General features: G+C 35.4%; 1 protein-coding gene across 1 annotated transcript in view; it reads left to right on the top strand.

The window, feature by feature from the left end:
• PIK3R4 (phosphoinositide-3-kinase regulatory subunit 4) overlaps positions 1 to 25,276 on the top strand; it is a 58,654-nt gene that overhangs the window by 10,737 nt on the left and 22,641 nt on the right. The window contains exons 5-12 of the mRNA XM_045857266.1: positions 2,220 to 2,354; positions 3,963 to 4,184; positions 10,129 to 10,302; positions 14,454 to 14,599; positions 16,685 to 16,888; positions 21,327 to 21,528; positions 23,493 to 23,680; positions 24,446 to 24,656. Coding sequence (XP_045713222.1) covers positions 2,220 to 2,354; positions 3,963 to 4,184; positions 10,129 to 10,302; positions 14,454 to 14,599; positions 16,685 to 16,888; positions 21,327 to 21,528; positions 23,493 to 23,680; positions 24,446 to 24,656 — 1,482 coding nt within the window. The remainder of the gene's footprint in view (positions 1 to 2,219; positions 2,355 to 3,962; positions 4,185 to 10,128; positions 10,303 to 14,453; positions 14,600 to 16,684; positions 16,889 to 21,326; positions 21,529 to 23,492; positions 23,681 to 24,445; positions 24,657 to 25,276) is intronic.

Genomic DNA, 25,276 nt, shown 5'->3' with positions numbered 1-25,276 from the left:
AAATAAATAAAATCTTTTAAAAAAGGTTTTATGTTTTAAAAACAAGGTGAATCTTTAGTTTCTTAACCTACTTTTGGCCCAAGGTATCTTAGTCTCTTCTTAACTGTGTTAAATAGGTAAGATTTTGATGTGTGGGTACCATATTAACATACTGACATTCAGTTACTAACAGTTGTAGCATCAAAATAATGCTACTATTTATGGAAAAACCCGTTGTATATCAGGGCGTCTGCTGCTCAAGGTTGTTGCAAGGGTTAGTTGCAGGAGATACATAGATTCTAAGGTAAATTCTAAGATAAATTCTAGATTTTAAGATTCTGAGATCTATATATCTTTCACAACTATCCCTTGCAAAAACCTTGAGCCGTGACTTGTGTTACCTTCATTTTACCAGTGAGGAAATTGGGAATGGGACAGTCTAAAAAAAACGACCTGAACATGTCTGGTCTAACTCCCTCTCAGTTCTCAGAGCTACTGGTCTAGACCTTGATTTCGGAGCAACCCTGCTTTTCTTTGGTCTTTCCGTGTTTATGATGAGAGTCCAGGTAACCCAGGCTCAGTGCCAGTACCTTCAGTGTCCCTCCATCATGGCTTGGTGCAGGAGAAAGCTGCCTTTTTTTTTATAGAGCTAGAATCTGTTGAACTTTTATGGTTAAGTATAATTAAACCACATGCCAGTAATTATAAAAGTTTAAAATCAATTTGTAAATTCCTCTACATTATTCTTTTTTAACTCAGAGATGTTACAATTTTGTATCTTGTCTGAAGTAAACTTAAAAGTACATCCTGGTGTATAAACTTAAGTGGAGAAATAAGCACAGATCTACTTAGACTTTGGAGTTTCAGAAAAATAAGAGACTTTTCTTAAAGATATGTTCCTTAAAGTGAGGATATTCACCTGGAGTTTTACTTATGGTCAGAGGATGGCTTCACGTTTTTCCACCTTTAGGGTGAGCAGACATTAAAGGGCATTACTCTCTTGCTTACTTAGAGGTAAATTTTCATTCTATTGAGAGGAATCTTGAACCTGGGGGAGGTGGGTGAAGGGACTCACTGCATTTGGTAAGACTGAAAAAATCACAATTATTGCACAGTGCATCTCAGTTTTGGAGATGTAAAAATTAAAGACACAGTCTTAGAATCAATAAAATAAAGTAATTAAACTTAATGTTCAGTGCTATTTACTGCTAAGAAGGGAAAGAATCCAGTCTTTGGCTAAGAAGCACAGAAGTAATAGAGAAAAAAGGGTAGAGACACGAATAAATAACATAAGGAAGAAGGTATAAGCAATAGAGTAGATATAATTAATAGCAAATGTGACACAGAACTTAGAAGTAAATGGTGAGGAGTATCAGATAGTCTTGCCAGATTATCAGAAAGAAAAAGGAGAAAATATAGATAACTAGAAGTATGGCAAACAGTCTCACACTTTGTTCCTTAAGAACTTCAGAGTATTGCTTGTAAAGCAATCCAACAATGGTTGATTCAGTTTGGTAGTGGCTCATGGATGTGTGAAGAAACCAAGGCTCACGTTGGCTAAAACAGCCAGCTACTAAGTGGCAGAGTAGACATTTGAGCCAAGGTCTATGTGATTCCAAAGCCCAGCTTGATTGTGACTGTTTTTTTCACATGAATGTTTTTTAGTCCAATGTCAGCATACTGTTTAGGGTAGGACTCTGGCCCTGGCTGGTGTGACTCAATTGGTTGGGTGTTATCCTGCAAAGAGAAAGGTCCCACGTTCGATTCTGGGTCAGAGCCCATGCCTGGGTGGTGGATTCTGTCCCCACTTGGGGTGTGTACAAGAGGCAGCTGATCAATGTTTCTCATATCAATGTTTCTCTCCCTCTCTTTCTCCCTTCCCATCTCTCTAGAATCAATAAAAGAAAAAAAAATTTTAATCTTATAAAAGAAGGGGTAGGACTTTGTAGAAGGAATGTTTTTTTTCTTTTTTCCTCAATAGATCCAAGTGCTATATTTTGGGTTATTTTCGTATTTTTTTTTAAAGATGCTTATGTTTTGTTATTAAAACTGGTAGTCTAGGGACAGTTGTAGATTATGAAATGAGTTACTGACATATGATTAGGTTAAGTGCTAAGTTTGAAAGTTTTACTTTTTCTTCTTAGTTCTATGCTTGTTATTTTTATGTATAAAGAGTTAGTGAGAACAAGTTGTATTACAAAGATTTAAGAAGATAATTATAATTTTTCTTCCTTTTATAGAAAACATAGCTCTGCTGGCAGAAACGGCTTTGAGATTCCTGGAATTAGTGCAGTTAAAAAATCTCAATATGGAAAATGACCCAAATAGTGAAGAAATAGATGAAGTTACACATCCCAACGGAAATTATGACACAGGTACTATGATTTTCTGTTCCAGATTTCCTGTTACTTAGAATGAATTACTAATGTGAACTTGCAGCAAATCATCATTTCTGTTTTTCATGCAAGATGAAATAATACCAGATGCATAAATAGGAACGGTCCCTGGTTTCTGATTGTTCTCTCTACTCTTGAACATTTATCTAGCCAAATGATCAGCTTGTTGCTACAGATTCTAAGCTCAATTGTTTTCCAGCCAGAATTGATTTGTGTCAACAGTAAAGCTAGCTGAATTGTATCAGTCTTATGATACGAGGGGAAAAAACCATTGGAAACATCATAGCTAAAGAATCTAAACCTTTTCTCCTTCTGTGAGTATATTCTGTGTATCCTCAGTCATAAACTTGTGTTTTTTTCACGCTGTCTGTGATTTACATATTAAAGCATGGACAGTTTGCTGTGAAGGGACAGACGTGATGGTGAACTCGAGGTCAGAGTTCCTATCCTAAGTTTCTTTACATCCATACAGCTTTTAACAGGCTTCGGTTAATGTTTATTGAGTTAGAGACTTAGAAGTAAAATAGTATGCTTAGGTCTATTCTAAGATATTTCTAGTTGAGAAAAACCAGAGAAGTTAGTTTTCAGATTTTTATGCTAGAGACAACTGCAGTGGCTCTGTTGCTTGTTGAAAGGGCATCGTTTTAGATGGCATAATTATTTGAGTTGAAGACAGTGAAATAATTTTGAACTTATAGAAGAATATATCAGAAAGGAAATCCTCACTTTTTCCATCATAGAAAATACTGTTCAACATTCTATAACTGTGTAATTGGATCTTTTTAGATAATTAAGTTCAGTGTTAAAACTTTTAGGGAGGTAACCTAAAGTTTTTTTTATGTGAATATTGTAATTTTGCATATCAGACTTTTTTCCCTTGACCATGCCGGACCAGAGGGGCCTCTGCCCTCACTCATTTAGCCATCAGATAATTGTTAGGGGCAGCTCTGCATCAGTCGACTCTGTGCCTGCTCTGAGCACTAGGGATACTGTGGTGAATGAGACAGAAAAATCCCTGCTCTTAAGCTAACATTTTGTTGATAGTAAGGGAAACATAGACAGCTAAGTAAATAAATAAAAGGGGAGGGTGGATAGGAGGTAAGGTCAGAGAAGGTGGCAGTGGCCAGATCGTGTAAAGACTTGAAAGGACTCGCAGTGGCTTTCTGAAATATCGTGGTCTGGCCTTTAAAATGCTTTCTGAGTATTGCCCCGTGCCATCAGATTGTATCCTGCACTCGTCTAGGGTTTTCAAGTCCTTGGTTAAGTTGACCATATCAGAGCAGTGTGATCTCCTTTCTTTGCTTTCCCACAGTTTTCTCCTAAACCTCAGAAATAGAGTTATTAAATTAGTGATAGTAACCATGCTTGTGAAATCAGTTTATTAAGGATGTTCTTCAGTTTTGTATTTCAGCCTTCCATCAATCCTTCAGAGCTCTGAATAGTGGGAAAACATAGTGATTATAGACTTTCTCCGGTGGTTTCTGTAATCATTCTGTTTCTCTGAGGACTAAGAAAGAAGACTGGGTCCATGCATATGGGGAAAAATTGTGGATCCTACCTTTACTTTTTTTTTTTTTTCCTTTTTAGAGCTCCAAGCCTTACATGAAATGGTTCAGCAGAAAGTTGTCACTTTGCTAAGTGACCCTGAAAATATTGTGAAACAAACCTTAATGGAAAATGGAATAACACGGCTGTGTGTATTCTTTGGACGTCAGAAAGCCAATGATGTTTTATTGTCCCACATGATTACTTTCTTAAATGATAAGAATGATTGGCATCTCCGTGGAGCTTTTTTTGATAGTATAGTTGGTATGTTTTTTTTAAATTCATCTTTAAGACTTTAATCTTCTCCAAAAAGCATGCAATCTGAAAGGTGACAATACTACTGAATTTTACTAATAATAGAATGAGTTCCTAGTATCTGTGTCTTTCTGCTGCTTTTGTATGATAAGTATATCTCAGCTGATCAAAGGATTGGTTAATTAAATTGTGATACATCCCCATGAAGGAATACCATGTGGTCATTAAACACTGTGTTTTAAAAGAGTATTTCATGACTTGGGATGGTATCATGAAATATTATTAAAGTGACTAAAGTAGATTGTAGATCCACTTAAAGTATGATTTCAGTTGTGTAAAGGTAACAATAGTAAATCATATATATTTATAAAAAAGGGCTGGAATGTATACACTAAGGTGTGAATGGTGGTTATCTCTGGGACTGGGTTGTGGGTTATTGTTTTCTTTATATTTTTCATATTTGTCAATTTTTAAACAATAAACATACATAACTTAACAATCAGAAAATAACAAAGTGTAATCAGTCTGTTGGGTTGGTCAGCAAGTCCGTTTAGTTTTTTTCTGTAAAATGAAAGACGCATATTTCATTTTCACCAATAACTGTATTGATTTGTATATTTTGAGTATGCTGGCTATCTCCCATTATTGGCTTCTAGCAACGGGGTAGAGGCCAGGCATGCTGCTAAATATCTTCCAATGCATACAACAACCCCACAGCAAAGAATTATTTGGCCAAAATGTCAGTAGTACCAAGAAACCACACACTGACGTCTTCAATCAGTCATAGCACCTTCTCCACACACTGCACAGATCTTTTTTTGAGTTTCAGTTGTACTTTCACTTTTCTTGGAATAATAAAGCATAATATGCCAGAAGTGTTGTGTACCTTCTTCCATCTTCAATATTAAAATGGCTGTACAAAAATTCACCAAATTTGATAATTTTTTAAAATGCATGCTGATATGACAGCTGTCACAATACACTCTAACAAAATTGTTTTGAATGAAGTTAAAGACAACTAAGCATCACTAGAACCATCATACAGAAAAAAATCAACTTTTTGGCCAGCCCAATAATTAGGACATTTAGATTTGGAAATATTATATGCTAAAGCCATGTTATTATGATTACCTGCTAACCCCCTTTATTATCATTTTGGACATGATTGCCAGCTAGTTCATTAACTCAAAATGTTTAAAGACTCTTCTATACTTTGGAAAGCTTCGCTGGTATTAAGACTTTCTCATGTAGTACTAGAAAGCTGTAGGGTATAGATTTTGTTTCTCAATAGTCTGGGAAAGTAACTGCTAAAAGGTTTGCTGTTGGATGTATTTTTTTTTTTTTAAAGGAAAGAAACTCATATAGTAATAGTATTAATGTTTCTGCAAATGCTACCGTATAATGCTGTGTAGGAAAGGGTACTTCCTACTTTTGAAAACTTTGAAATTGCCTGCTGTTCTTGCTTGGTTATTGTTGAGGATTATTGTACCTCCTCTTTTCAGACGTTTAGTTTGTTTTTGTGTTAATTTATTGAATTATCTGTTTTGCACCTCAGACTTCATCTCACTCAGTTTCTGAATACAGTACTTTGCTTCTCACATCCTCGTCTTTCTTGCTCTTTTCTTTTCTCAGATAATTTATTTTTATTCCCTTTCTTGAGAAAAGGTGGTTCATAGAACTTTCTCCATTTATTGGTCAATTCATGTGTGTTTTGAAACATGGCTTTATATTACTTTTTTCACTTAAAAATACTTCTCATGGATTTTTTTTTGTTTGCTTATAAAAGTAATGCATGCTTACTGTAGAATATTTGGAAAATTGAGAAACCAAGAAGCAAATGGATAATGTCTAACCCTATAACCCATGTACATCCTCTATAAATGTTTTCAGGGGTTTTTTTCCTATAGGTACCTCCCTTCTCTTTCCATCCCATCTATCCCATTCTCTCATATGTGTTGAGAGACATTATTGTGTGCTAGTTAAGAGTTGGCATTCCAGAGCCAGATTGCTGGGTGTAAGTTCTGTTTTTTTCATTTACTAATTGTGGTTTTTGCAGAAATTATTTACTCTTTTGTGTTTTAGTTTCCCTATCCATAAGATGGGAATAATAATAGTTCTCTATCTATTGGTTGTTCACTGTTGTTGTGAAGATAAAATAAGTTAACATGTAAATAGTGCCTGGTATATAAATGCTGTGCAGATGTTGTATTTTTAAAAAAATTTTCATTGATTGATTTTAGAGAAGACTAAGAGAGAGAGAGAGGAACATTGATTTTTGTTGTTCTACTTATTTACGCATTCAGTGGTTGATTTGAACCCAGAACCTTGTCATACCAGGAGGATGCTCTAACCAACTGAGCTACCTGGCCAGGGCTATATTTCTTCTTAATGTTATTACTTCTTAAACCTTTTTCTAATAATGTATGTTCTAAGCATTTTCTCATGTCACTAAAAATTCTTTGAAAGCATAATTTACAGTAGTAAATCAAACTGTTCCATTATACAGTTTGACCAAAATTTATTAAACTCTTCTGTTGTATATTTAAATTTTTTTCTATCACAGATTATACAGATGATCTTTTATATACATTTTGTTTTTGATTATTTTTTCAGGCTAGAATCAAATTTTAACTTCTGAGTTAAAGCATAGGAATATATATTTAAAACTTTTGATGACATTTTATAGGCTTTTCAAAAAGATGTTTTTCACTCTGATCAGTATTATTTGACAGTACTGCATACTTCCAGTATGAAATAGGCTTCATTAATCTTTGCCTGTTGGTTGGGTAAAATGATAACTTGTTTCAATATAGTATATTTCTTTGCTTATTAGTGAAGTTGAAAAACTTTCTTGTGTGTATATGTGTGTGCTTTTAAGATTTTATTTATTTATTTTAGAGGGAGGGAGGTAGGGAGAAAGGGAGAGAAACATCAATGTGTGGTTGCCTCTTGTGCGCCCCCTACTGGGGACCTGGCCTGCAACCCAGTTATTTGCCCTAGACTGGGAATCGAACCTGCGACCCTTTGATTCGCAGGCTGGCACTCAATCCACTGAGCCATACAAGCTAGGGCTTGTTTTTTTGTTAACACTTAAAAAATGTTTCCATCTCCCTCCTTTGGTGTAACTATTACCTTGTTCTCTATATCTCTGTATCTCTTCCTATTTTTATGTTCATTTGTTTTGTGTTTTTCATTTGCTTTTTTAGATTCCACCCATAAGTGAAATGATGGTATTTGTCAAAACTTTCTCATGTTAATTTCTTATTCTGTGAATTTTTAATTTACTATTTTTTGATGGTACTACGCTTGTTGGTATTTTTGAGCCATTTATATATCTACATTAAGAACATTAAATAACTTTTTATCATTTGTATGGCAGAATTTTTTTCTCAGGTAACTTGATTATTTTTATGTCCTAAACAGTTTTATGATGTCAATTTATTTGATTTTTGCTTTTATTTATTCATTTATTTTTGTGCCTACAGTTTTTTCAAGTTCCAGAATTAGGTTAATAATCTGCTAGATGTGTGTCTTATGTTTTCTGTTTTCCAAATGTTTTATTTTTCACACTTATCTTTGGGCTATAGTGTGAAGTAAAATTTAAACTTTTCTCAGAAATATAATTTTACCAACATAATGTATTAAACATTTTATTTTTTCCCATTGATTTATGAAGCTTCAATTATCATCTGGGTATCTTTTATTTCATTGATTTCTCATTCTTGTACTTAACATTGTACTCTATTCTTACAGCTATGTCATTTTTTAATTTTCACATACTTATAACTACCTTTAGTAACTGGTAGGGTAAGTTCCTTAGATATCACTCTTCCAAAATATTTTGAGCTGTCTTAGCTCATACATTTCAGTTTGTAAAGTTTCTAAATATAATCCACTGGAATTTTAGATAGTACTTTGTTGGCCAGAAAGTCCATTTAGTTTTTTTCTGTAAAATAAAAGATACATTTTTAATTTTCACCAATAACTTTATTGATTTGAATATTTTGAGTATGTCGAGTATCTCCCACGTGATATAACATTGACTGTTCTCAATTAATGTCTCAATTTGATGTCTGTCAACTTCAACTGGTCTACCCAACTGTGGAACCTCATCCAGTGAGAAATCTCTAGCACGAAACTTTGCAAACCACTTTTAACATGTTTTAACAGTACCTTCTCCATAACACTGCACAGTTTTTTTGTGTGTTTCAGTTGCGTTTTTACCTTTCTTAGTAAAGCATAGTATGCTGCAAATGTTGCATATTTTTTTCCATCTTCAAAGTGGCTATGCAAAAATTTATCAATTTTGACAAGATTTTCTTAAAATGCACAGATATGACAGCTGTCACAATACAATCTAACAAAAGTGTATCAAATGAAGTTAAAGACAACTAAGCACTACTAGAGCCATCTTACGGAAAAGTCAAACAAACTTTTAGAGCCTGGTATTTTTCCTTTTATTACAGAAAAAATTCTAAAATTATTTATGAATTCTAGAGAAATATGCTTTTATAAATTACTTAAAATTTATTCAAAATTTATTAAGTAGTATATGAAAAGCAGTAGTTTCACATCCTAGAGGCAGCTATTTTGGTTTGTGATTTTGGTTTGATATCTTCAGGCGATTATTGTCATTACTCAATAATGCTTTCATATTGCTATTGGTAGAATAATCAACTTTAGATTTATTTCTTGATTTTTTTTCCATGCCAAATTCCTCTTCCCCTCTGTTTCTGAGATATAGATCACTGTTTTCAGTGCTTTAGCTTGTGATTTGTATAACTTTAAATAATTAAACTCTTTCTTATTGATCACCTTCTGATTTGGATTGTAAGAATATTAGTGCCCCTTTCTTTCTAATTTTTCTTTTCTTTTTTTTTTTTGGTGGTTGATAATTCAACTAATTGTTTGCGTTGTCATAGTTGATAGCACTTACATTCTACATTGTAATTATAATAGTCTTTTGTGCTTTGTATAGACTGGCTCTAAAAATGTAAAACAAAATGTACGTGATTATGAATGTCTACAGGTTAGAGCCAAGTAGTGTATTATTTATATTGGCTTTACCACAGTTCCAATGCTGTGACTTCTTTATCCTTGATGGGAATATTTATAGCATCAAAGTCAATGGATTCTCTTTTCTGTCCTCTATGGATTAAGAAATGCATTGCACATTTTAATTTATCTCGTATTTATGCCATGACTTTCTTGACAAATTTCTTCTTTGTCTTGGAGTTTCATATTCCTTTTCTTTCCTTTTATAGAGAAAAGTAATATATCTTCTTCATCTTACCTATAATATCTAGCCTCTTTCTTACCAATTTTTATCTGTTTGTAACTTCCTCCATTTTTCTTCTTGATAACATAAAAAATTACTGGCATTTTGCTCTAATTTTGGCTAATTAATTTCTGGATCTTTGCTAAGTATTATTTTTCCCCTTTGAATTCCAGGGTTATAGCTACTATTTTGTGCATTCTATATATTTTTTATTTTGCTAGAGTATATCCTCAAGTAACTTTCTTAGAAATGGTTGCATATGAGGCAAACTTGTATAGTTCTTGCATATCTCAAAATGACTTATATTTGTTCTCCTATTGACAGTTTGGGTATAATATTTCATAACTTTGACAGTCTTGCTCTGTTACAGTCTAGCTCCATTATTGCTGAAAATAATTTGATGCCATTCATTCTTTCTCATTTTTAGGGAACCTATATTTTTCTTTTTGTAAGTGCCTAGGGTCTTGTTTTTTTCTCTTGGTGTTCCAGAATTTCTTGATGATTTGCTTTGGTTTGGTTCTTTTCATTTATTGTGCTGGATAGGAAGAGCAATGTTATCTCCTTGGTGGTTGCTCAAAATATTTGTTTTTTGATTAATTTCATTGTTTTACTTGATGGCATTTGTACTTCCAGATATAAAATACATAATCACCTAATGTTGCTCCTCTTTTTCAGGTGTTGCTGCCTATGTTGGCTGGCAGAGCTCCTCAATTCTCAAACCCCTGCTGCAACAAGGTCTTAGTGACGCTGAGGAATTTGTTATTGTAAAAGCTCTTAACGCCCTTACCTGTATGTGCCAGTTAGGGCTGCTGCAAAAACCCCATGTCTATGAATTTGCCAGTGATATTGGTAAGTTTCTGTTTGTCAAGATTAGGATGAGAAAAGTAGGATATGGGAAGAGAAATAACAATTGATAGAACATTGTAAAATTTCTAGGCAATATAGGGTCAGATTTTCCACTTTATCCCCATATTGTGTGTGTATGTGTATGTATGTGTCCCTGTGCACACACTCATGCATGCTTATGCACACATGCTTGCATGTGTATGAGAGACAGGCAGGCAGGCAAAAAGGATCATTTGGTTCTCCAGCCCAGGTTGGGAAATCTCTCTCTTTTTTTAATCTTTACCCAATGTGTATGTGTTGATTTTAGAGAGGAAGGGAAAAGGAGACAGAGACAGAAGCATCGATGTGAGAGAGAAACATTAATCAGCAGCCTCACAATATCTGTCCTGACTGGGGATCGAACCCACAGCCTTTTGGTATATGGGGGAACACTCCAACCAACTGAGCCACCTGGCCAGGGCTTTTTGTTTTCATTTGTAGTTGTCTTTGTGATCTTTGAAAAATGAAGATTTGTTTTGTTTTATTTTGTTTTTGTTAAGCATACTATAGATAAAATCTTTTACTGTTCTGAAGAATCAGCTTATTTTTTTGGACACTGGGCTACTAGTCAAATTGAAATTGGGTGTGGAAGATTGTCCATTTCATGTGTCACTGCACATTGCCAGTTAAGAACTCTTAGTATTGACATTACCACGGTGAGTAATTTTATCGACCAGTGAAAGGAATTGATTATGTTACAGCAGTTACCTGTTTACCTCAACTTAAAATTGAGAATAAGTGCAAACAAGTCAATATGACACATCCTGAAACTAAGACTATCCAGAACTTTTAGTCTTCTTATCATCCCACTTTAAGAAAGGAAGCAAAGTAAGATTGCCAGTTGGCTCTCTCCACAGAGGATCTGAAATCTTAGAATATTGCCTCTAGACAAAATACTTAATTGCTGCTAAATGCCTTGTCAGGGAAAATTAATAGAAACCCAAAATTGGTTAGAATTAGTTAATAGGTTTTTTTTTTGAGGCAGTCTTCAGAGGAAAGAAAGATAGAGGAGTTACTTATTTTAATTGTTGGGAAACTAGTTGGTAGCTAGTAGGGATGTATAAAATTTCTGGAAATTTTTGGAAAATTCCAGAAAATTCATGTCTGGAAATACATGAATGTAGCTTTAAAAAATTTTTTTTGTGGAAAATTTATATGTAGGTTTCTTATTCTGTACTTTAATATCTATAATCTCTCTTTTAGTTTATAACTAATTTGGTTTGAATTTTTTTATTATTATTTTAAAAAGAATGACAAATTTAGCCCTGGCTGGTGTAGCTCAGTGGATTGAGTGCCAGCCCACGAACTGAAAGGTTGCTGGTTCCGTTCCCAGTCAGGACACATGCCTGGGTTGTGGGCCAGCTCCCCAGTTGGAGACGTGCAAGAGGCAACCAGTATCTCTTGCATACTAATGTCTCTTGCCCTGTCTTTCTTCCTTCCTTCCCCTCTCTCTAAAAATAAATAAATAAAATCTTTTAAAAAAAGAATTAGAAATTTAATAGAAAATTGTTGAGTATTAATAATACAATCATCGTAAAAATCTCCATTATATTGAAATGGTTTTGATTTTTTATATGCCCCACAGAGTGTTGAACCTTGAGGGATTCATTATCTCTATTTTTTCCATTAAAAAAAAATAATAATAGAATCAAAATTATTAATATTGTAAAAAACCAAAACATGTTAGAATTGATTTTGAATTTCTAGTCCTGTATGGTATGGAAGGCAGATATAGGAAGCACCCATTTTCATGGTGATATCGAAATGTATTGTGTTAACATGAACATCTTGCTATCTGGAATATTTTCCTGCTCGTCTCATTTTCTGAATTCTAATATCAGTGCTTTTTTTTTTCCTGTAAGAGGGACATTACTTCCTGAGAGTCTAATTTTTCTTGCTTTTTACTTTGGTTCTCTTTATTTTAATTAATATCTTCTGTATATAAATATGTACTGATAGTATATTTTAATTTTACATAATGTTTTTCTTCTGTTGACAAATTATTTGGAAATTACTTTTGATATTTAATGTAGCTTGTAACTGGCATTTTATGTATCTGAAAAATGGATGGCCAATGATTTTTAAGCACAAATCGTCATAGAGTTTCTTACCCTTTCTCTTAAATTTTGTAGGGGTTTTACTGGGTTCTGCTGTTTCTAGTCATTGATCATGAACACATGGAGTACTCATGTATCTTTAATTTTGCATCAAAATAAATTATTATCTTTAGTTATAGAATAAATGCAGTGTGCTACAACTTCTTGGATGAGGAACTCCCTTAGAACTGAATTTAGGACCAGCTATGGGGAAAAAGAAAAAAAGTTGCTTAAGTAAAAATCATTTATTGGCATTTTACACTAAAAGAAAAAAATGGTTTCTAGTGACTTAAAAACATCTACTAAAGCAAATGATAAACTGTCCACATTGCTCTGTTAGCTTAGGTAGTGGTTCTTAAAGGGAATGGTGATGAGAGTGATGGTGATTATCATGATTTTTTTGCAGTTCTTTCAAAAGTTGTACTCTTTCCACTTAGATATTCTGAGTACTCACCTTTCCGCATGCCTGTCTCCAGATGTGTGGAATAAGTTGGGTGGAGAAGAGATTGAGAACTACATTGTTTTATAGGAAATCTTCTTGATTCTGGTTTCTTGTTTTTTGAGTGTTAAGGTTCTTTGTATCTATTAGCTCCTTATTGATACAATAATGCTATATAACAGTCAACCACAAATTCTCAGTAGATGTTTCATTAAATTTCTCATTATGCATCTGTAAGCTGTGTGCATCAGGCTTTGCATCTCCAGATTGTCTGTGGTAACTGTGACTGATCTGTCTCATTCTGGAGTTACGTTCTGGGTGATGGCAGAAGCATGAGAGCAAGCCTGGCTATTCAAGTCTCTGTTTGCGTTAACATCCCATTGGTCAGAGCGGGTAATGTAACTGAACAGAAGCATGAATACAAGGTAGGAGTGTAATACAGATAACACAAAGAATTGGCACCAGTAATTCAGCCTCATACAGTGCCCAACTCCTGCCAAGTTGTTTTGGGTTTAGTTACTTTTTGGTGTTTTTTTTTTTTTCCAGTGTTTTTCCATTCCTTGTTTTCCCCATTGTCAGAGGGAATTTATTAGCTCTCTCTTGTAGGAGGTATCAGAGGCTGCAGGATGTTTATGAAACAATCAAAACCTCCATGTGCAATGAAAAGAATTGGAATGGGAGAACTTTGCAGACATATTTTGAAGAAGTTTTTTTCTCCTTCCCCTTTTTGTACTATAATATTAGCATGTGACATTGTTCTTATTTCTCTCTGTTGGCATTAACTCCTTATAAAATTAATATCCTCTAAATGCTGATGTTTTTGAACATCAGAACTAATAACAATTTTTTTTTTCTTTTAGAAGTTTGAATTTTATTCTTAATCTATGTTCAGCTGAAACCACTGGTTTTAGGCATAGTACATGAAGTGGTTAAAAGAGGTGAAAAGATATTTAATTTTCTGGTTCAATCTCACATTTTAAACTCTTTGAGAATGGGCATTATATTTTCTGCTTTTTAGTTTTCATTTGTAATGCCTTGTGATGTATTAGATTTGATCAAACCTTTTAATGAAAAGGAATGTCAGGTAAAATTGTTTCCTTAATCTTGATGCTATGGCTTAGAGAAGAGACAGCTTACTCATTTCTTCAATCCTTATGTGGTAGAGGACGTGTCCTTGGACTTACTCAGCGAAGTGGGAAGGGGAATAAGAGGTGCTGGATAGTTTTGGGGCTTTTTATGTCTCTCTCTCTCTAGTAGTTTTTAATCCAGTCTTTTAAATGAATAGATGCCCACGCATCTTCAGCCCTGACTAAAAACTATAAATTTAAATTCTCAGAAAGGAGGTAGCTGTTTTTATTCTGTCATGGTATTGCTGAGTTTTATGATAGGGAATATTATATCAGTATGTTGACTTGGTTGAGTTTACGCCTCAGGATAATTGAGTGTGTGAGGGCACCCAATAGTAAGTAGCACATGGTATAATCTTTATTATCAGTTGTGTAACAAGGTGAAAGTTTATCTTGACAGTTTGAAACTGTTGGTGAACGTGGTTTAATCCATTCCTTGTTTTCCTTCTTCAGCCCCCTTTCTGTGTCATCCCAATCTGTGGATACGCTATGGTGCCGTGGGGTTTATCACAGTGGTAGCTCATCAGATAAGCACAGCTGATGTGTACTGTAAGCTGATGCCTTACCTGGACCCGTATATTACTCAGCCGATAATACAGGTACGCCTGTTTCAACTTGGAATCAGTCCTCCCTCCAAACTGCATTTAAAAAATGGTTTTAGAGATTCCCTTTTTTATTTAATTAAATTAGGCTAGAGCTAGCTCTTTCACACTAGTTAACGGAACAGACACTTTTGAAGGTGAGAGAAGGTCAAGAGGCTATTATGTTATATATCATGCAATGCATAATATACCACCTAATGGTTCATAGTTTATTTTTGTATGTGAAATGTTGTAAAGCTCTTCAAGTGAAATATAGCAGAAATGATTATTGATAGACCTCTGCTTTTATTTTTAAAAGTATGACAGATTTCAGTCCAATTGAGCGTATAAAACTTTTTCAAGTGCTTGTTTTTTTGGCCACTATTTGGTTCTTGTTTTCTTTTTTTTTTTAATCTAATGATGACAACCCCTCTCTTGCCTAGCAGAATAGCACTTGATGAGGAACTCTTGGGTCTTTGCTTTGTACAAGGCAGTTGTTTACCCGCTTTGTCAGTGTTCATACCTTTTATCTGCTAGACAGCCAACTATCAAAGTAGGTATTCAAATTGAGTGGACTGTTGACAGATAGTTCTGGCTGTTAAAACATCCTGAAGTATACTATTTTTACTAAAACTCTGTTTCTCTTTTGCAAATTCACATGTTTCTGGCTTTCTGCTACTTACATATCCCAGTGCACAGTCCCTTTTCTGGGAGAAAGTGGCCTTGGGTCTCTTCTGGAAATGAGGAGGATTTGGCTGTGCCTTCAGCTCTTTCTTTTCCCCATAGATTCATCCATTTTGGGGGATCATCATTCTTTATTGTGTGTAGAATTTTTTATTTTTACTCCAAGAACAATTTATACATGAAAGATGGATAATATTACTAGAAAATATGCCCCCTGTTTTGAAGTTTATTAGTTTCCTTGAAAATCAGGTCTAGAGATTCCTACTACTATTGACCACTTATTCCAGGGGTGTCAAACTCATTTTCACTTTGGTTGAGCCACATCAGCCTCACGGTTGCCTTCAAAGGGCTGAATGTAATTTTAGGACTGTATAAATGTAACTTCTCCTTAGTAGTGAAGCGAGAGTTTGACGCTGCTGCTAGGCAGAAACAAGGTACCGGGCCGGATAAAACAAGGTGACGGGCCTTGTGTTTGCCACCTGTGACTTATACTATTTAGAAGTTTGTTTAGAAAATGTTTTTGTAACACAATGTGAAATGTTTCTGGGATTTAAGAATTGTATTCATTTTTGTAATAACTTTTAATCGTGATTTATTATTACAAACCTGACATATAAGCAGTTTGTTAAATATCTATACCATTCTGTTTTCTCAGAAATTCTTTTTAATTTTTTTTTTTTTTGCTTTTATCATTGCTTTATATTTTGCAAGGCCAGTATCAGGAGGTGAGAGGTTAATTATCCATGTGTTTCATAAATCATACCTTTCTACAGTTTGATTTAGACAAAGATACCCTTAATATGCTGGTTTCCACTGGCCAACTCACCAGATAGTTAAATATATCTAAAGAAAGTCCTCTTGATTGCTATTAGTAGTGTTCATCCTTTTTATTACAAATGCATTGACAAGGAGAGTATTCTTGGGGACAATAAAAAGAAGGATTTTATGAAGTCTGTGGAGAGAGTCATGTTTTTTTTAGAAGTAGTTGAAGCTACTGGGAAAACCTGGTGGCTGAAGGGAAGCCCTATGACTGCTGAGCATCTTTTCAGGATCAGCACTTCTTGGTGTTAGACCTGTGAACTGCAGGTACTTTTTAGACCTAGGAAGTCATCTGACATTTTGGTATCTAGAAAAATCTTCTTCATTTTCTGACCTTTCTAGTCTAGGTATTTATTATTAGTCTTTCAGTATCATGGGCACAGATTTGTACTCAGATGCTAACAATAAAAAGAAGAAATACCTTAGTTCTGTAAAGGTCACTGGTATTCTTTTTTTCTTCTAAGTGAAAATTGCAGATGTTCATATCTTACATTTCCATAGAAAATAAATACCTGTGTTAACTTTACACAGGTTGTATCGAATGTGAAAGTAACTGTAAAAGTGTATTTTTGGCTGATTCTTTTTATTTTTCTGCTACAGATTGAAAAAAAACTTGTTCTACTCAGTGTTTTAAAAGAGCCAGTAAGTCGTTCTATATTTGATTATGCTTTGAGGTCTAAAGATATTACTAGCTTGTTCAGACATCTGCACATGCGTCAGAAGAAACGAAATGGGTCTCTTCCTGATTGCCCTCCACCCGAGGATCCTGCCATTGCACAGCTTCTGAAGAAGTTGCTCTCCCAGGTTGTATCATCTTCCTGAAATCTTACATTTAAATGCGCCTTTCATAAAAACATTAAAGCATCCATTTAGCCATTACAGATATTTTTGGTTGCTTAGGCTGCATTCAGACTAAGGAAGTAGATAAGTCTGTTTTGTGCATTTACTTTGGTTTCTAGGAAGTACTAGGATGATGAGAAGTTATTGAGTTGACCTAAATAAGGTCATGGGAGACCTAATAAGTTTCCTTGGTGATTACTGGCTGTATAAATGAGGGACAGAGTAGGTGTAAACTTAGATTTAAGTAATGGTCTGTTTCATTTTCATATTTCACTAGAAACATAGTGAAATTTAATTAGAAGAAACATTACAAAGCACAGATACAATCCAAAAAATTCCTGGTTTATTTCAGTCCAAATTTAGAGAGTTCTCACTGCATGCAGACAGCTGCAATAACTGGGATTCGTAATGCATCTTAAATTGAACAGACCAACAGTTTACTACTGTATCTTAAATGCCTTTGAATTTGGATCAATTAACAAATCTTGTTAGAACTATGAAGTAATCTGTATATTATACTTGGTAGGACCTCTTTAGAAATACTAAGTCTAGATTCAGCATCCTGTTTTAAGAGGGATGGGTGGAACCTAGAGATTTCAAGGTAGGAAAAAAATGATTAGAAATAAAGAATATAATTTTTGAATAAATGCTCTGTGAGTCATAAAGAGAATTCTGAGAGACAACCTTAATGACTGGTTTTAAGTCTGCAGTATGTTTTGGTTAAGAGAATGCTTGTCAGTCATATCTTGTCTAATGAGTAAAAATGATAAGAAAATGCTACGGTTGCAAGATAGAATTTGATTAGTTTTGGAATGTCAGTCCTTTCATTTATTGTACTTGTCACTGAATGTCCAGTACAGTTTGATGTCCAAACGTTGGTTTGAGTGATTGAGCACATGAACAGTGGCCTATGGGAGGCCCCTCAGTAACCATTTTGGTTCTTGTAGGTCTAAATTTTGCTGGAGGCTAGAGCTGCCTCTGAGTGTCCCTTCCGGGCCAGTGGTTCTTTTTCCTGTATATTAGGAGACTTAATTTGGTATGACTTGAATTGTTAAAGAGCTCTTTCTTTGGGTTTTCTTTTAACCTTGGCTCTTATGATAGATGTATTTTTTATTTTAGAAAGCAAAATATGGAAAATTGGAGAGTGAATCATATTTTTCTGTTGTTTCTCCTAAGTAATTCTTAACAAAAAGATTTTAGTATGCATTGAAAACCACCCCAATTTAGAGATATCTTTGGGCTTGGGTGGTGTGACTCTTTGTATTTCTCTCCTGCAAATTCTGTATATTAAATTAAAAACCTCTGTTCTGAAATTTCTTTTTCATTGTAAGTCATTAGTTACTTTGTGGAGCCACTGTGGACTCTTGTTCTTGCTTTTCTTCTTGCTCTGGGTGTAGGTTTTGCCACTGACGTGGGTGGAAGGACAGAGAGGGAAGGAGCAGTTTCTGTAGCCTTGCTGCTTCCTGCTGTTCTCCCCAATCCACCGTTGCTGCTCCCTCAGTGCCAGCCTCTGTGACGAGATCATTAAAACTCACTGACTTTTGTTCCTCTACATGTTTGCTCGATGTGTTCATTTGTCTGTCATTTATCCCCTCATTTGCATGAGTGGGGAAAGAGGAATATGCACTCCCCTGGGGTTTTTTTTTGTTGTTGTTAATAATGGTTTTAGGAGACTCCTAAAGGTGAGTACTCGGTTTCAAGGGACAGGGGCTGCTAGTAGAAGGAAGAGCAGGCCAGAATCTCAGAGATCCTCAGAAGTAGTAACAGCTGAAAAACACTAGCTTTCATTTTTTGAGGACCTGTGAGTCTCTCACTGTAGTTGGTACTGTCTCTAGTGTGTAAGTGTTCTTAAAATGAGCTTGAACAACAGATGTTATCCCCATTTTGTTGGTAGGGAAACTAAGAATCAATGAGGGTTGCTAGCTTGACTATGTTCACACAACTCTGTAAGTTTCGAAGCTGAGTTTTAAACCTAAACCTGTCTCACTCGAAAGCCCGTGCTCCTACACCATGCTATCTTGCTTCACAAAGCAAACAGAGGGCAGGGAGCTAAGGTGGAGAAGCTTGAGTAGGTTTTGTGTGGACTTAGGAAGACGTCCGTGTGCAGCTCATGTCTTCCAGCCACTTGCCAGTCTTCTCTCTGCCTTCACTTCATTTTGGTTCTTGCACTACCTGAGTTTCTCGGGATTACTAGTAGAATTGAGTCCTTCCTAATGTCAGGGCTGCAGAGGGAAATGACATGTTTATAGCCTCCAGAAGTGGGAATTCTGAACACTCCATAGAATTCTTTTTTAACTTTTTTTTTCTACAGAGCTCTTTTCTGCAGAGCTACACTTAAGATACAGCATGGGTAAAATAGGTCTTTCTAGACCAGCCTGCCATTGTTTCCATGGGAAAATATGTGCAGAGTTCCAGATAATAGACTTAAAGCACACTTTTGGAATATTCCCCATATGGAAGTTGGAATCTGCCTGTACTGCAGATTTTCAGTGGGACTCAGCATCTGGAGATGACACATGGCGGGCTGTTTCAGGCAGGTCTTGTCTGCGAGAGCGCCCTGTTCTATTCCTGTCGGGTTGATCAGGCACTAACACAGAATACAAAGTGAGTTCACTCCTTACTTTAAAAGTGACAAATGTTACTTTCTGTCTTTACAAATTTGCCTATTTTGGATATTTCATATGAATGGAATCGTACAATATATGGCCTTTTGTATCTGGCTTCTTTCTCTTAAAAAATACACATGCACACACACACATACATACACCAATATACACACACATGCATACATACACATATACATATATTTTATCCTCTTCCAAGGATATGTTTATTGATTTTAGAGAAAAAGGGTGGTGGGGGAGAGAGAAAGAGAAACAGAAACATTGATGTGAGTAAGAAATCCTGTTTATGCTCAGACCTGGGATCGGACCTGCAACCTAGGTATGTGTCCTGACCAGGAATCAAACCCACAACCTTTTGGTGTATGGGGTGGCGCTCCAACCAACTGAGCCACCTGGCTAGGGCATCTTAGCAAAATATTTTTAAGGTGTCTCCATGTATCAGGTGGCATATATCAGTGTGTCGGTCCTTTTAATGGCCCTTACAATGACCTGCCCCTTTGTGGTCTAAAACAGAGCCCTCTCTTTCTTATGAACTAAAACAGACGAAGAAAAAGAATGGAACTCTTACTATAGCTAAAAAACTGTCTACTCTAGGCACATTTTATGAGAAGTTAAAAACTTCTCATTTTATGAGAAGTTAAATTATCCTGAAAAAATATCAGGATAATAGGATAAAAAAGTCAAGATTCTCTCTGTGGTTACTGTACTTTAATGCAATTTTATTATTTCTTAGCTTTCTAACTTTCTAGGGTGTGTTTGTCTTGTTATGACCGTGGGTTGTGAGTATTGTCTTAAACTCTACTGGGATTCTAGATTGAGACCTTGGGAATTGCCATTTACATTTTATTAACTTTTTATTTGCATAATAAAAACATTCTAGAGGATTCTGTGTATGGTTGGAAAGTTAAGAAAATGCAGAATAGTTCGATTTATCTGAATACTGAAGTTGCACATTGAATTAATTATTTAGCATTTATTAGTGGCTAGACAGTTTCAAGTATTCTAGTGTCTTGGGTGGGATTAACCTGTAAAAAAAATTCATAACCTGAAAAATGTTCTAATTTTGTTAAATGGGTGCTAGCAATTATCCTTATTTTATAGATAAATAGGGGTGCATAGAAATTGAGTATCTTGCACAAGGTCACACAGAGAGTAAGTAATGGAGCTGAGATTTGAACCTGGACAGTGTGACTCCAATCATAGATTTATTCTAAAGTGCTAGTGGCTGTGCCGCTCACATTTGCAGTTCAGCCACCGTGTCTTGAATTCCAGAGGTGTGTAGAATGTTCTCTGTATCTGAAAGTGCTTTCCTGTACAGCGGCTCATGTAATATTCTCAACACTTCCAGGAGCAAGGTGGAAGTGGGTGTACTTTCTTTTGCCTAATACTGTATTCCCTGGATTTTGGTTTAGATATGAAATGTTTATTTGAAGTTATATATTAAAAGATCTGCTAGATACCAGGCAGTGCATTCAGTTCTTGGGAGATTTCAAAGATGGATTATACTCCAATGCTCTCATTTAGAAAAAAATTAAGATGTAAATCATGATAGAGTGTAGAAAGTGCCCTAATGGAGAGAGTGTGCTCTGGCAGATAGGACTTGTGGGATATTGCTCTGTATTGATAGTTTTCTTTTCTCTTGCTGTTGCTTCATTTTACCATGCTGACTCTTAGAATTTTAAATTGGGTGGTGTGACCTTTCAGTTGTTAGTCATTCCGACGGCTATTGTTACTGTTTGCAAAAATAGTGCATAACATGTGGTTTTATTTGGTTTTAGGGAATGACAGAGGAAGAGGAAGACAAACTGTTGGCATTGAAAGACTTCATGATGAAATCTAACAAAGCAAAGGCCAACATAGTGGACCAGAGCCATCTTCATGACAGTAGTCAGAAAGGTGTCATTGACTTGGCAGCCTTGGGCATAACTGGGAGACAAGTAGATCTTGTCAGAACCAAACAGGAGCCAGATGACAAGCGAGGTCAGTGCATTTGTGTGTTTGTGTGTGTTCAGCATGTATTATTAGTTTTTTCATAAACCTGCTTTTAGCTTTAGTCACATATCTCAGATACAGCACTTTCATACAGTGAGTGACTCTATTATGTAGCAGGGAGATTTGGGGGAGGAAAAATGAGGAAGTGAAGTAACAGTTAAGAAACTAAGTAACCTGCAAAAATCATAGCTCTGTATGTGTCATAATCAGGATTCAAATCAAAGCCTGACTCCAAAGCCCTTGTAATAAAAGCTCTGGTAATAAAAGTATTGCCTCTGTGTAGAGGTGTGTGGTTGAAGATGAAATTCTATTTTTAATCCTTTTTAATGATTTTTAAAAATTTGTTGATTTTAGAAAGAGAAAAAAACCCCGAAACATTGATTTGTTGTTCCACTTACTTATGCATTCATTAGTTGATTCTTGTAAGTGCCCTGACCCGGGATCGAACCTACCACCTTGGTGTATATGGATGACGCTCCAACCAACTGAGCTACCTAGTGAGGGCTCTATTTTTGAATCCTTTGAACTCTAACTCAAAGCCAATAGTCTATATAAAATGAGATTTTGTTTTCTAGTTTGTTATTATTAAGTCATGCCCAGTGAACTGAAAGAAAGTCTTGTTATTAACAATGGAATACAAGAGAGTGGATACCAGAGCAGCCTTAACCATTTGAAGCCTCGAGATTTAGAACTGTCAGCTCTTGTAATGATGACAGTGACATTGATTGTATGAGGTTTTCAAGATCTCAAGTCTTTTTCTCTTAACGCTTTTTGGAGATGACTTCTGAGTACATGACTTTAAAAAATCCCTCTGTTCAATTATCAGCTGATAAATTATGCTTAAAATAAACCTCTAACTGCCAAATTTGAGATGAAGTATTTATGACTATCAGTGGTTTGCATCCATAATACGTAAAGCACTCACAGATGAGTAAGAAAAATGGAATCACCCCCACAGGAAAAATAGTGAAGGGCTTGAACATACGACTGATAGAATAGAAATGCATGTGTTAGGAAAGGTAAATAAAGAAATGTGAATTAAAACAATGGCATGCCGTTCTCTGCCTGTATGATTGCTGTAGCGGAGACTGATGATGCCTAGTGTCAGCAGGGGTGCAGGGAACCACATTTCGTACACAGTAGGTGGGGTTATAAATTGAATGTATTCTTGTTAGAAGGGAATGTCTACTCTTTGACTCTCAATTCTGGAAATTTCTCCTAAGAAAAACTGACATGCATGTGAAGGGATATATATATATAATAGTGTTCTCAGTGTGGGGAAAAAAGGAAATAATTGAAGTGTTCGTTAATAGGGGAATGGTGAAAAAACTGTTCAACATATTTAGTTAAATAGGAGAAAAGGCAAGTTATTTTTATAAAATAATATGGCAGTGCATTATTAAACTATACAGTTATGAGGAATACAAACTTGTGGGGGTAATTCATGTAATATTTTGGTGATGCTAGAACTTTGTGTTACTTTATATACTTTTTGTAATCAGATGATAAAAAAAGGATTTCTCATCTGTTCATGTCAGGAGGTAGCTGTATATCAATTGATTTTTTAATTTCTTCTATTTTTACTTTGTTTTCTTAAGTAACCAATACTACAAATAGGTCCTATTTACCAGCGTGGTCAGTGGCATTTGAAAAATTTTTTATTATTGGTTATTCATATGAGAAGTGGTTACTTGAAATGAGCTAGCCTTGGGAAACTAGGAAGCAATTAAGTCTAATTATTAACACCATTGAAAGTACATCTGTTCCATCTGCCCTAGGGATGAAGTGAGAGTTAATGGGTTACTATAGAAATATAAATAAATTAGAGATCATAAAGGACAAATAGGATGGGAAGTCCATTGCTGTCCTCCCCACCAAAAAAAAAAAAAGGAATAAAAGCACATACTGGTTTTTGAGGCTTCCTTCAGTCTATTCTGAATCTGTTTTCATAGCTAGAAAACATGTGAAACAAGACTCAAATGTAAATGAAGAATGGAAAAGCATGTTTGGGTCACTGGAACCACCGAACATCCCACAGGCCCTGCCCAAAGCGAGTGACCAGGAGGCGATTCAGACTGGGAAGCCTCCTCGTTCTGAGTCCTCTGCTGGCATTTGTGTCCCCTTGTCAACTTCTCCGCAGGTACTGTCCTCAGGCAATAGTCTTCCTTTTGTCTTCCAGTCCCATTCTCTTTGGGATGTTTGAAGGCTGTGTGTGCTGTACTGGAAAAATCAATATAGTGACTTGTCCTCGAGATGATGTGTCTTTTTAAGACAGGTGTATGTTTAACTTGATAGCCAAGAGGAAATCTAGTTATTGAAAGTACCGGAAAGGTCTTGTTTTAGAGCACTCATTAATAAAATTATCTGAAATTGCGATTGAAGACATCATTATGAACTGTGGTTATAATTAGTCTGCAGCGAGCCTTTTAAATCTCTTTTTATTCTTCCTTTAGTATAACGTAGTTATAGTTGTAAAATAACAAAAATACTTCTGGGAAGAAAAGTCCCAAGTTGGCCATGTGTGAAAATGTCATGCTGATTTTGATGTATGTGAAGTTTATAATTTAAGGTAACTCTTCCCTAGCCAGTCGTATTTTAAATGAAAATATTAACTGAACAAACGGATAAAATTCTATTTCTTCTTTTTACTTAACTTACTGAGGATTTTTGTTTAATGTTATTGCTGCACTTATAATTTTTTTTAATGGAGAAGTTTGGAAATGTAATATTTGTGGTTAAACTTCATTTTAACTAGGTTTCCATGAAAAACATTGATTTAAGTGGATTTAAAAAATTGGTACATTAATAAGGACAAAAAGCTGATACAATGAATAAAGGGAATATAGGTTATTATCAAATACACTTTGCTTATGACATAAATACCTGTAATTCTGTTGTTTTGCAGGTTCCAGAAGTGACAAATGTCCAAAGTAGAAAACCAACAATACAGGTTTTAAGTAGTACAATTTTACCGTCCACCTACCAGATTCGGATCACGACTTGTAAGACTGAGCTGCAGCAACTCATCCAGCAGAAGCGGGAGCAGTGTAATGCTGAGAGGATAGCCAAGCAGATGATGGAAAATGCTGAGTGGGAGAGTAAACCGCCACCACCTGGTAAAGCGCCATGGCTAGGGAGCTGTATTTCAGCCCATGCCGAAGCCTAGAATCTAATTCAGGGTACTGATAATTAACTGCCAGGCAAAGGAAGTAAGAACAAGCCGTTGCTTTGGAAGCCTAGTAGAAGAAGTCATTATTTGTGGAGTTTGGATCTTCTTAGCTGTAGGGGCAACTAGCAGTGCCTTGTTTATTAGACCACTTACTGTGGTAGCCTGTCTGCAGTCTGCTTTCCTCGCCTGTCACGTAAGGGTTCCTCCTGCCTGCTTCAGTGTCGTGCCGCTTCCTCGGTGGGTGTTGTCAGGCTTCTTGGAGTAAACTTCAACTTTTAACATCTGAAGGGGTTAACATCTTAATTTCTTTTTCAAAAATAGTAAAAACTATTAGAAAATTGTGGATACTTTGAAAAGAGAACAATATCACCAATATACCTAGCATTCAACAATTATCGACATTAAGATTTTGGGGAAACACTCCTATATTCTGGGAAGATTTAAAAGAAATTTAGAGATATTGCAGATGAAAATGTGGCTCAGCTATGTTGACAGACTTGCCCGGTTTAATGTGGTGGAGCTAGTCTTTGATATTAGATTGGCAGATTTTGAAAAATATTTTAATGA

This window comes from Phyllostomus hastatus, unplaced genomic scaffold (assembly GCF_019186645.2).
Source record: "Phyllostomus hastatus isolate PE091 unplaced genomic scaffold, TTU_PhHast_1.1 phas_scaffold_129, whole genome shotgun sequence".
NCBI classification, from domain to species: Eukaryota; Metazoa; Chordata; class Mammalia; order Chiroptera; family Phyllostomidae; genus Phyllostomus; species Phyllostomus hastatus.
Note: the sequence above shows the minus strand (reverse complement) of the source record. Positions and strands in the feature narration are given on the sequence as shown.